This window comes from Chelonoidis abingdonii, chromosome 1 (assembly GCF_003597395.2).
Source record: "Chelonoidis abingdonii isolate Lonesome George chromosome 1, CheloAbing_2.0, whole genome shotgun sequence".
NCBI lineage: Eukaryota > Metazoa > Chordata > Testudines > Testudinidae > Chelonoidis > Chelonoidis abingdonii.
The window spans coordinates 40,699,064-40,712,446 of NC_133769.1; the positions used below are offsets into that span (position 1 = coordinate 40,699,064).

Consider the following 13,383-nt stretch of genomic DNA (forward strand, 5'->3'; position numbering starts at 1 on the left):
AAAAAAAAAAAAAAAATCCTGTAACTCAGCTGGCACCTATAAGTAGTGCTTTCTCAGCTTAATATTCCACACATTGTTTCTTAGCCCCCTTGAAATGCTCACCAGGTTACTTATCCAGGGCCTTTGTGTTGCCTTCCTTCTAGTTTCTTAACAGCCTTGCTATTAAATTAAATGCATACGTACAGGCAGTAAACATTCCATTGACCAGTTACTGAGTACCTATAGTATCTCAAAAAGAACAAGAGTTCTTGTGGCACCTTAGAGACTAACAAATTTATTTGAGCATAAGCTTTTGTGGGCTACAGTCCACTTCTTCAGATGTATAGAATGGAACATATAGTAAGGATATATATACACACATAAAGAACATGAAAAGGTGATTCATACAGGGTACCTGCCTCTAAATGCCTTCTTTTTTCATATGTAAACCTATCCTACTTTGCAACACTAACAGGAAATTTTGATCAGTTGCCAGCAGTAACTTAGGATGGATTTCCAGTCATAGTTTGAGTTGTTTTGTGGAGGGCGTATTGCACTGTGGTAGTGAATCCCCCTTTGAAACTTGGGATGAGCCTTTTCTGTGACTCCTATGGACCTTCTGAACTACCATTTGATTACAGCATATGTTCTGAAATCATACCACTTAACATTCTCTAACCCTCATTGCATGTTCAGACTCACTTTCTAATTCCCAAATTATTTTTCATAGTGGGTATGCCATCTTAATACCAAGTAGTGGTCCATGAGAGAGATACTCTTTATGATTGTATAGAATCCCTATAGAAACTACAGCAGTTGTTTGCCTGAAAATGTCATATTTGGTATGTATTTAGGATGATATTTTGAAAAGTACATGGCGTTGGCCAAACTCTTCTCCTATTTAAGTCAATAGCCATTAATTGCTTTTGAAAATACCTCCTTTTCTGTATTTTTAGCTCTCAGTGCAATAAATACTATCTTACTGCCTTAGTACAGTAACTCCTTGCTTAATGTTATGTTCCTGAAAAATGCAACTTTAAGCGAAACGATGTTAAGCGAACCCAATTTCCCCATAAGAATTAATGTAAATGGGGGGGTGAGATTAGGTCCCAAGGAAATTTTTTTCACCAGACAAAAAACTACATATTATATAGATATACACACAGTATACATTTTAAACAATTTAATACTGTTCACAGCTATGACAGTTGTGAAGCTTGGTTGAGGTGGTGAAGTGAGAGGGTGGAAGAAGGAGGGATATTTCCCAGGGAATGCCTTCCTGCTAAATGATCAACTAGCACTCGGCTGAGCCCTCAAGGGTTAATACATTGTTGTTAATGTAGCCTCTCTGACGAGGCAGCATGAACACGAGGGAGTGGGGACAGCATAGCAGACAGAGACAGACACACATCTTGTGTGTGGAAGAGAGAGAGATGCACACTGCCCCTTTTAGTAAGCTGACCCACTTTAAGTGCATTGTCTTTTTAAGTGGATCAAGAAGTTGAGACAGCAGCTGCTGCCCAAGGTCTCTCTGCCTCTCTCCGTCCGTGCCTCCTCCCTGTTCTATATGGAGAAGGGATAAGCGGGGTGTAGGAGCAGGGGGAAGAGGACACCCGGACATTAGTGCCCCACCCTTCCCCCTTGCACAGCATGCAGGAGTCTCTGGGAGCAGCTCCAAGGCAAAGGGCAGGAACCTCACATGGCAGTAGAGGGAGGGACAGCTGAACTGCTGGCAATTGATAGCCTGCTGGGAACTTAGAGGAGCGGGGAGCTAATAGGAGGAGCTGATGAGGGGGCTGCCAGTCCACCCTGGGTACAAGCCCCCACCAGCTAGCTGCAATGGGCTACTCTTCCTGCAAGCAATGGACAAAGCAGGCAGCTGCCAAACGACTTTAAAGGGAGCATTGCACAACTTTCAACAAGCATGTTCCCTAATTGATCAGCAATGAAACAATGTTAACTGGGACGACTTTAAGTGAGAAGTTACTGTATTAGTTTGACTAAACGGATTTCTCTAAGTGAAAACTAAGGGAAAGTCCTGCACATGTTCATCCAATAAAATAATGTGCTGACTAAGGGCTTCTCAGTTGCATATTGGCATACTTATTCCATTTTTCGGAGGTATGTAAGGGTTTGAGGGCTGCCAGTCTCCTAACTCCATTTTGCACCAGCCTGACAACTCTGAATGTTTGCTGGGATACTGCAATTCATACTGGGGCTGTAAAAGCCCTGCAACCAATCAGAAAAGAATTTCCCTGGCACAGACATGGCATAGGGCTACCATAAACAGGCCTGTATTGGATGCATCACAAGCCCCAGTGCAGGCTGCCTCCCAGAGGAGATGGGTAGATGGAACCATCCATAGGCTGCCAGGGATGGTTAAAGTAGTTCCCTGGACTGCCTAAATTATTTTGGGGCCATGAAGCAGCCTGAAACAAAGAAAATGACTTAGACGCCTTTGCCTTTTCTTCCCCAGGACTACAAATTCTGTGCTTTGTCTCTTGGAGGTGCAACACAGAATCTCCCCCTCAGAGTTTAACCTATATAAAACTAGTATTTGTCAGAAATGTGGATTTGGAAACATAACTTAAACCCATATCAACACACAGATATCTGTATGGTACTAGTTCTGCTATTGTACATGGCAGTACCGCCTTTTTTTTTTTCCCCCAAGTTATGCATTTTTCTTTCCCTTTCCCTTCAAAAACACTTGTTATCCCAATGTGGAAGTAACTGTGCAAACACTACCAAAATCAAATTTCTTCTTGTCTTACACTTTTTCTGCTTGTTTTGTTTCCACAACAGTCTAAATTATTCTTTTTCTACTTCTCACAGTTTTGGTTTTGATTTGGGGGGGAGAAATTAGTGATTGTACAAGTGACAGTGAGTTTATGAGCTTAAATTTTTGATGATCTCTAGTGAATGTGATACTTTTGAAGGATGTTGGCTTAACAAAGATGAAATCCTCTGCCTTACCACTGGACAAATTCAGCACTGACTGCAATGGTAGCAAGTCTAATTCTCCTCTCATTTATACTGCTTGTTTGTAGTTTGACACGAGGTTGGCCTTAAATATTTCCTCCAATATCTTATCTCCTTTTTAAATCCTTTTGGACAGACTTTGGATTGCAGCGCTCTCCTTTTTTTTTCCCTTCTGTGAGAGGATTCAGGAGGCTCCTACGACCTGTCAAAGCCTGTCCTTTGAATAATTTCTGTGGTGCACTTAACTCTTCTGCTGGATCTTTGAGTTTGTTGTGTCTGCACACTTCACCTCCTGAGATGTGCAGTTGCTGAAAATGTAAGGCCTCTGGTGCTACTGCTACACCATGATCAGCCTTTTAAAGGGACACTGTCAAGTCAAATAATTTTTATGTAAATAGCTTTTTAGATGGTTATGATCCTGTAACCCTTCAGAAAATGAAAACTGATTTTTTTCTTCAATCCTTCATGCTTTCTCCAGTGTTACAACCCTCCTTTATGTGCTCGTTTCTGAGTAAAACAATAAAGTTTGTTTACAGATCCTGTTAGTTCTTCTTCGAGTGCTTGCTCATATCCATTCCAATTAGGTGTGCACGCGCCGCGTGCACCTTCGTCGGAAGATTTTTACCCTAGCAACACCCGGCGGGTCGGCTGGGCGCCCCCTGGCGTGGCGCCGTTATGGCACCGAATATATACCCCAGCTGACCCGTCCATTCCTCAGTTCCTTCTTACTGCCCGTGCTGGTCGTTGGAACAGTGGCGCACGGCTTAGCTGATCTCCACTTCCCTAGCTATTCACTCGTTCTAGTACTTATTGTGTATATAGTTTGGTTTTATAGGTGTAGTTAATACTTTTAATACCCTTTCGTAAACGTAGTTAGTGTATATAGTTCAGAGGATAGGGGATTAGCCCCTTTCCCTCTCCCGGTGCCCAGGCCCATGCCCATGCCTGGTTCACCGGGTTTCAAACCGTGCTTGGCCTGCCGGCGGGCAGTGCCAATGGGAGACCCTCACGATTCCTGCCTAAAGTGCCTGGGGGAATCCCATCTTGCAGATAAGGGCACGATTTTCAAGTCGTTCAAGCCGCAGACAAAAAAGGAGCGGGACTTTTGCCTTAAGCAGCTCCTAATGGAGGCAGCCCTCACTCTTCCGTCTTCGGCACTGAGTGCCGCACAGTCTGCGCCGGGGAGAAGTGCCTTGTCGGCACCGGAGAGTGCCGGCACCGCGAAGACGCCCCGGCACCAGCCATCATTGGGCCAGAAGCCAGCCTGGCACCGCTCCCTCTCCCCGCGTGCCAAAAAGCTAAAAGCTCCTGCGGCTCCGACATCTGCACCGCAGTCTGAGCAGCAGCCGAAACCGAGCTGCCCGGCACCAGTAACTGCCGTGGCACCGGCAATCTCGGCACCGTTGATTCCGACCAGGCAAGAGCCGTCGAGTCCGGTGCATGACAGCTCCCCGGCACACGCCTCGATTGAGCTTATCGTCCCCACCACGCCAGAGACCTTTTCGACGGTGAGGGAACTCATTGTCCTAATGGAACCCACCCTGCCTCAACCCCCAGCACCGCCGGTGCAGGTTGTTACATCAACGGGGAAGCCTGCCCTGGTCAGGCCACCTTCCATCGATGCCGCAGGCAGGCTGCACTCAAGATCAAGGTCTCGCCAGTGCTCTCGATCTCGCCACCAGTCCCAATCTGGGCGCCACTCGCAGTCCCGGTACCGATCTCCTTCTCGGTACCGGTCGTACTCGCTGCACCGCTCCAGGTCCCGCTTACCGGACCGATATTCTAGACGGTGGTCCAGCTCCCAGCACCGTTCTTGCTGCAGCCACTCTCACCATAGAGCTTCACGGTCCCTTCAACCTCCCGGCACCGCGCTGGTCATAGGTCCCGGTCACTCTCTCGGCACCGCTACGACTCCCGGTACCGGTCACCGGTACGGCATGACATACGGTACCCTGCGCACAGGGCTCCTCCTCACGTGCTCTCTGCTCCGCCATGGCCATCACGGCATCCATCCGAGTCTTTGCACGCTGATAGCGTCGCCTACGGGGACTCAGAGCCGCATAGCTGTGTCCTCCAGGAGGCCCAGGGCCCAGAACAAGCTCCTCAGTGGTCCTTCTGGATGCCTTGGGCATATCATCAGGCCCAAGGCGAACCTACAGTACCATCTCGTTCCACCCTGTTGGAACACTGCGCACTAGCGGCCACTGTTAGCCGCCCTCCTCCAGCGGGTACAGACGACTCAGCTCTGGCGCCGGACCCTCAGGTGTTCCCAGACCCTGATGTTCCTGAGGAACAGGAGTTACTGCATGAGCCAGTCGTGCCGGGTCTGTCGTCCTCCTCGTCACCAGACAAGGCAGTGGCCGGTACTACCTCATTGGGCCCGCTCCCGATTGACCGCCGAGCCCACCAGGACCTTCTAAGGCGAGTCGCCTTAAATATCAACCTCCAGGTGGAGGAAGGCCCGGAGGTGGAAGACCTGGTCATAGACATTCTGTCAGCGGATGCGCCAACTCGCGTGGCTTTGCCATTCATCTGTTCCATCCAAGCCAAAGCAGACACCATTTGGCAATCTCCGACGTCTATCCCTCCCACGGCCAGAAGTGTGGAAAGGAAATAATGGTACCCTCTAAAGGGTACGAATACTTATATACCCATCCTCCTCCATGCTCTCTGGTCGTTCAATCTGTGAATGAGCGAGAGCACCACAGCCAGCAAGCCCCCGCCCCAAAATCGTGGGAGGCTAGACGGATAGACCTCCTGAGACGAAAAGTCTACTCCGCTGGAGGTCTCCAACTGCGGGTAGCTAACCGAGAGGCCCTGCTCAGCAGATAGAATTATAATACCTGGCAGTCGGTGGGTAAGTTCGCTGAACTGGTCCCACAGGACTCCCGCCAGGAATTCCAGGCCCTTCTGGAGGAAGGGAAGAAAGTGGCACAGACTTCCCTGCAGGCCTCACTCGACGCTGCTGATTTGGCGGCCAGAACCGTGGCCTCGGGGATTGCAATGAGGAGAATATCGTGGCTGCAGGTGTCAGGCCTACCTCCTGAACTGCAACACACTATCCAGGACCTTCCGTTTGATGGACAGGGCCTTTTCTCTCAGAAAACAGACCCTAGACTCCAGAGTCTCAAGGATAATCGCGTCATTATGCGTTCCCTCGGGATGCATACTCCGCAAACGCAGCGAAGGTCTTTCCATACCCAGCCTCAGCGCCCCTACCCCCCATCCAGGCCACGACAAGACTTTGGCAGAAGGCGTGGTCGCGGGAACAGTAGACAGCAATCGGGTTCCCAAGGGGGCCAGAATAACGGTCCTACCAAACCATCAGCAGGGCCCAAACTGAACTTTTGAAGGTGCGCCCGAGAGCAGAGCACTAGTCCTTCCCCAGCATCTACTTCAGTTTTCCAACTGCCTTTCCTCCTTCCTCCCTGCGTGGGCCCAATTAACCTCAGATTGTTGGGTCCTACGCACGGTGGAATTTGGATACCACCTCCAATTTATTTCGCCCCGTCCCTCTTCAGGGACCCCTCTCATGAGCAATTCCTCTGGCAAGAGGTTCGTATGCTCCTTTCCATCGGAGCTGTAGAGGAGGTACCAGAGGAATTCAGGGGCAAGGGATTTTACTCCCGATATTTCCTAATCTCCAAGGCAAAAGGAGGTCTCTGACCCATCCTGGACCTGCGTGGACTCAGTGTGTTTCTGAAGAAGTTGAAGTTCTGCATGGTGTCCCTGGGGACCATCATCCCATCCTTGGATCCCGGAGACTGGTACGCTGCTCTCGACATGAAGGACGCATACTTTCACATTGCCATTTACCCTCCGCACAGACAGTCCCTACGGTTTATGGTGCGCAATCAACATTTTCAATTTGCGGTCCTTGCGTTTGGCCTCTCTACCGCCCCGCGTGTGTTTACAAAGTGCATGGCTGTAGTGGCCGCCTTCCTCCGTCGTCGGAGAATACACGTCTTTCCTTATCTAGACGACTGGCTTATTTGCGGGACCTCCGAGGTCCAAGTCATCAGGCATGTTGCCATCATCACGGACCTATTCGAGCAGTTGGGCCTGATGATCAGTCTAGAGAAGTCTACTCTAGTGCCCACTCAAAGAATAGAATTCATTGGGGCCATTCTAGACTCCAAACTCGCAATAGCCTGCTTTCCACTACCCCGGTTTTGGGCACTAGTTTCGATTATAGAAAGCCTCCAAACCTTTCCGACGACGTTGGCTCGCACCTGCTTCAGCCTTCTCGGTCACATGGCCGCATGCACTTTTGTAACCAAGCACGCCAAACTTCGCCTGCGTCCCCTTCAAGCCTGGCTCACCTCAGTTTGCCGCCCAGGCAGGGACGCCATAGACATGGTCGTCACTGTTCCTCAGAGCATTTTAGGCTCCCTCAACTGGTGGCTAACACCTTCCCTGGTGTGTGCAGGAATGCCGTTCCAACCGAGAGAGCCCTCAGTATCCCTAACGACGGGACGCATCGTCTCTCGGCTGGGGGGCACACCTAGGCCATCGTCGCACGCAAGGCCTCTGGTCATCTCACGAGCTAGCGTTGCACATAAACTTCCAGGAGCTGAGAGCAGTCCGCCTCGCGTGCCAGACGTTCCAACAACATCTTCAGGCAGGGCCGTTGTGTTCTAGTGTTTACGGACAACACAACAGCAATGCACTACATAAACAAGCAGGGAGGGACTCGATCCTCCCCCCTTTGTCAGGAGGCGATCCAACTGTGGGAATTTTGCATAGCCCACTGTATAGACCTTGTAGCGTCCTTCCTCACAGGGGTCCGGAACACTCTGGCAGACCATCTCGGCAGGTCCTTTCTCTCCCACAAGTGGTCACTTCGCCTGGACATTGCACATTCCATCTTCCGGAAGTGGGGCTTTCCCCACATAGACCTCTTCGCTTCCCGCAACAACAGGAAGTGTCAGAGGTTCTGCTCCTACCAAAGTCTCGCCCCGGGCTCAATATCGGATGCCTTCCTAATCTCTTGGGCGAACCACCTGCTTTACGCCTTTCCACCCTTCCCAATGGTGCACAGGGTTCTCGTAAAGCTTCGCAGGGACGGGGCTCTCCTGACCCTGATCGCCCCTGCATGGTCCCGACAACATTGGTACACCACGTTGCTGGACCACTCGATAGCCAACCCAATCCCCCTGCCTCTTCATCAGGATCTGATAACGCAGGGCCACGGCAGGCTTCACCACCCAGACCTGCAATCCCTCCATCTCACGGCGTGGCTCCTGCATGCTGGATTTTTTTTAAAGTCTGGGGAGGGAACTGGAAAAACTCGGGGTCTTTTTTGTTTTCCTCGGCTGTGAGTAAACAAGCTTTTCTTCTAACTCCATCTTCTTTCAATATTTCTACTATCAAGTGTGAGTACAAACGAACCAAAGTAATCGGCTGTGATGTGCTTTTGATTTGTATTTACATGGGTGTTGATTTGCTGGACTGGTTTAATGGCTATCTTTTAGATCAGACTGTTTATTCCTATTTTCTTATAAGCCATATTCCTGTATTGAGTTTCTTAATGCAGTATTATTGTTTGTATTATTTCTCTTTTATATAAAGTTTCTTTTTAAACTTGTGGGAGTTTCTTTTCCTAGTGAGGCAGAGGGGAGAGGAATGTTCTTTCCTGTTATATCGGTGACAGGCTAGAGGGGGGAGGGAAAAGCCCAAGCTCTGTGTCTTACTTTCCTATTGTCCCAGGGCGGGAAAAGGCTACGGGACAAAGGGAGGGGTGAATCTCTTGTGTGAGCTGACTAGGTTTGAATGCATAGCCTCGGGGAAGCTAGATTGCCTCTCTGGTTGTATTCAAAGGGAATAGGACAGCATCGCACCGGCTAACCCAGGGAAAGGGGGGGAAGCTGGGGGATGAGATAGAGGAGACCCAGGGGCTCTGGGTCTTGGAGGGGTCCCCCAAGGAAAAGTTTGGGGAACCCGAGGGGGCCGAAACCCTGGAAAACTTCGGCTGGTGGCAGCGAAATAAGATCCAAGCTGGGTATAAGCTTGGGAAGGTTAACAGTAAGCACCCAGATTTTGTACGCTAAAGTCCAGATTTGGGAAAGAGTTTACCACAGCATGGTTAACCCGATTGGAGTTACGATGCTCTGCCCTGGTGCAAGAGGTACTCCTGGGTAGCAGAAAACCTTCCACTCAGTCTACTTTCTTGGCCAAGTGGAAGCGCTTTTCCTGCTGGTGCCAAACACTGAATGTCGCACCTACGGAGGTTCCCATCCCCACTATTATGGACTACCTCTGGTATGTTAAGCAGCAAGGCCTCGCTATCTCATCTTTGCGAGTGCACTTGGCGGCTATTTCTACTTTCCACCCCGGAGAAGGTACTCACTCCATCTTCTCCCACCGTATGGTCTCGAGGTTCCTCAAAGGCTTGGAGCATCTGTACCCCCTAGTACAACGCCCCGCTCCTTCCTGGGACCTCAATTTAGTCCTCATGAGACTTACGTCCCCTCCATTCGAGCCATTGGCAACCTGCTCACTCCTGTATTTATCATGGAAAACAGCCTTCCTTGTAGCCATCACATCGTCTAGGAGAGTCTCTGAGCTTTGGGCTCTGATGGTGGACCCACCATACATGGTGTTTCACAAGGACAAGGTGCAGTTATGTCCACATCCGGCGTTCCTCCCTAATATAGTCTCAGCCTTTCATCTCAACCAGGACATATTCCTCCCGGTCTTCTTCCCCAAACCACATACATCTCGTAGGGAGCAGCAGTGGCATTCACTCGACGTCCGTAGGGCGCTCGCCTTCTATATTGACTGAACGAAGCCCTTCCGCAAAACGCCCCAACTCTTTTTGTTGCAGTGGCGGACCGGATGAAAGGCCAACCCGTCTCTTCTCAGAGGATTTCATCCTGGGTAACGGCATGCATCCGGACTTGCTATGATCTTGCTCAGGCCTCTCCTGGTCATATTACTGCACGTTCTACCAGGGCCCAGGCCTCGTCGGCTGCCTTCTTAGCTCAAGTACCTATTCAGGAGATATGTCGAGCAGCTACATGGTCTTCAGTACACACCTTTACTTCCCATTATGCCCTGGTGCAACAATCCAGAGACAATGCAGCCTTCGGCTCCTCAGTTTTGCATTCTGCAGTATCTCACTTCGACCCCACCGCCTAGATAAGGCTTGGGATTCACCTAATTGGAATGGATATGAGCAAGCACTCGAAGAAGAAAAGATGGTTACTCACCGTTGTAACTGTTGTTCTTCAAGATGTGTTTGTCAGTAATCCATTTCAAACCGCCCTCTTCCCCTCGTTCGGGAGTAAGGGGCCGGGCACAAAGAAGGGGGGGGAATTGGGGAGGAAAGGGAGGCGGGGGGGACGGGTCGGCAGGGGTATATATTCGGTGCCATACGGCGCCACACCAGGGGGCGCCCACCGACCCCCGGGTTGCTGGGTAATCTTCCGATTGAACGTGCCGCGGCGCGCACACACGCTAATTGGAATGGGATATGAGCAACACATCTCGAAGAACAAACAGTTTGCAATGCTGAGTAACCGTCTTTTTCCTGTGCCCTAGATTTGGTGTAAACAAGCAGTCCCTGAACTTGATGAAAGTTCTACCTGCATTCCCTTTTTTCTTTTAAAAGACAACTATGTGATGGGTGTGGCAAAAAAAAAAATGCCGGTTGTTCTTTCTGAGGTCTCGCGCTTTCTCTTCTCTGGGGTAGGTTCAGGGCGATATTGCTTGCCTCTGAACCAGTTCTTAATCATCCCCTCGTGTCCTTGGAGGAGGGGATGGAGGGGGGACCTGGGTCCGCCTCTACTCAGGTCACCACCAGGGGGCCCTTGGGTTGTGGTAGAACCCCGTTGACGGACGGCTTCTTCCCTGTACATTCCCTGCTCATACCCGTCGTTGTGAAGGGCTTCTCCCTTCTTTCTATCAGCCTGGTGCCCCTTACTAGGGTTTCGTTGGGCTTCCCCAATCCCCTGCAGCCCTCCTCACCTTCTATTTCTCCTGGACAAACTTCTTCTTCTTCTGCAATCTGCACTCTGCTCGACAATCCAACCTTTTCTCCTTCAACGTACACCCCTGTCTCTAAGCAGGGCGTTGTAATATCCCATGACTGGAGTCAGGTGCTCTAACTGGAGTCAGGTGCTTTAATTGGCCACAGCTGGTCTAGTTAATCTAAGCAACCGTTCCTCCCTTGGCAGGGATAGGCCCCGTGCAACGCTCTTATGGCTATCCTCTGGCCATGCTGTATCACATGGGATATTTATTACATATGTGAGGTTTTTATTATACCACTGTTTAATAATAAAATATGTTTAATTTTGCTTTCCTTATAGTAATCCCATATCTCTTTACTTCCACAGTACCTGCTTCAATATTTTCCCCCATCTAGTCCTTTTGCTTGCCCTGACCAATTTCTCCTACACTATGCAGTTTCCTCATATATACCCAGACATGGTTTATTGAGAGAGTCTAGCACCAATTGGTGCTTGAAGGTGTAAGGGGCTTTTGGACAGTGACATCAATAACTATTACTCTTGAGGTGAGAAGAGGGCTTATGAGTGCTGGAGGCCTCCCTGAGGAGAGGAGGAAATTCTTGTGGAATGAAGGAACTCTCCTGATTATATTAGTGACTTGTGTGGTGGAGACTTTGGTCTAGTGACAACAGTGACTCCTTGGAAGCAAGGGCATGTTTCTTAAAGCTGCTGCTGCTGCTGCTGCTTATCCCTTGTAGGGAGAATTTCTCTCAGGCCAGCGATTCCTAACTCTGCCCTAAACTTCCCAAGTAATTAAGGAATCATTATTTGGGTCAGGCAGCTAAGGAGCCTGTTGCATCTGCTCCTTTCTTCTAGCACATCAGGAAACTGGTTGTGTTTACTTGACCCTTCTCAGGCTGACATTTTGCAAACACCAACCTGGAGCTGTTTTCCCTGTTTAATAAAATAAAAGAGTAAATTTTAAAAGCATGGGGGTAAAAAAACCCATGAATTTAAAATTACCAACTATCGCTTGAAAGTCCTTTAATTTATTTTTATAGTGTATAAACTGATGACAAAGGGTAAGAATTCTTGAGTTTGCTGATTCACAGAATGGGAAACGCTCTAGCTTCAGTCGTTTTTTGCACAGAATTAGTAAAAGTGTTAAAAACTGCCAGGAGACTCTGTAAGATACTGCCTTGATCTTAAAGTGAGATGGGCAAGGTAGATTGAAGAGTTGATAGATAAATGAACAGTAATAATAAATATCGGCACTGGTGCATCTAGTTGAAACAAAAGTTTGTGACAGTGAAGTTCCTTACCACCTTTATATCATTGTTACTGCTAGTGATTCCTTTTGGTTTTTATAGTATTTTTAATCTTTTGTGGTGCGAGGAGACATGAATTTTTTGACAACTGAAACAGGTATATAATCTTGTAAATAGTGGTTTTGGTTGGCTATAAAATGTAGTTTAAAATACTTGAAATCTGGTATGTCACATGGGGCATCTTGAGTGTATTTTTAACTTTGCTGCTAACTAAGCATTTGTGAAGTAGAAATATCAGCTATGGGAATATTGTGTTTTTGCACTCTTTAGGTAGAAGCTGTCTCAGACAAATGGGAAGACTATAGCAGTCCTACTTACGACTCTTCTGAATCAAAAACTAAAATGTTAATTGGCAATATTACATCTCTTACTGAAGATGGTGGCTATATTAATAAGACAACTTCTTTCTCCATGGCCCAGGTTTGTGAAGGTATGACTTGAAAAAAAAATCTTGATAACCATTTTAATGGTCTCGAAAGTCTTGTGTGTTAAGTGTCTAGTGTACATTACAGGAATTTATATTTCAAGTAGCAGATAATCCGTATTAGAGTAAAAGTAATAACTGGGGTGAAGAGAGCTGTTTTTTTCATATTTGTGAGTGTTGTAAACTGAGCTCTAAATCACTTTCATTGAAAGTAGGCTTTCTTTGTGTGAAATAATTTCTTCTCACAGTAAATATAGCCCACCCTTTCTCATTTTAAATATAGAGAAATTAGTGACATTTAATATGTCTTTGAAAATAAACATGTTGGTATATAAAAAGGATTGACTCCTAACTCTGGTCTAGGGTGTCCCACACATTTCATTTTAAAACTCTATTTTCAGGCAGGGTTTTACACTTATCAAAAAAAATTGTTGCTACAGGTTGAAACTTGCTGTAAAAGGGAGGGAATGCAGCTGTGTGATTTCATAATTAGTGTATTAAATGTAGAATCTCTCTCTTACAGGAGTGCAAAATAGCACCTGAAACTTAAACTTTTAAAATAATGTATCTCTAAAAATTAGGATTATTTTGTTTTTTAATTTGTGGCTAAAATTTATCCAAATTTACAATACGTGAATTGTAGTCCAAAGTCTGTTCATCTTTGTTTTATCACTGTGACTCCTGAAATTTACAGTTGAGTGGGAGTAAAGCTGTAACA

At 47.8% G+C, this 13,383-nt stretch overlaps 1 protein-coding gene across 1 annotated transcript in view; it reads left to right on the forward strand.

The window, feature by feature from the left end:
• MOV10L1 (Mov10 like RNA helicase 1) overlaps positions 1 to 13,383 on the forward strand; it is a 94,873-nt gene that overhangs the window by 8,050 nt on the left and 73,440 nt on the right. Inside the window, 5 exon segments of the mRNA XM_075065110.1 lie at positions 5,205 to 5,267; positions 10,548 to 10,563; positions 10,565 to 10,584; positions 11,192 to 11,211; positions 12,512 to 12,671. Coding sequence (XP_074921211.1) covers positions 5,205 to 5,267; positions 10,548 to 10,563; positions 10,565 to 10,584; positions 11,192 to 11,211; positions 12,512 to 12,671 — 279 coding nt within the window.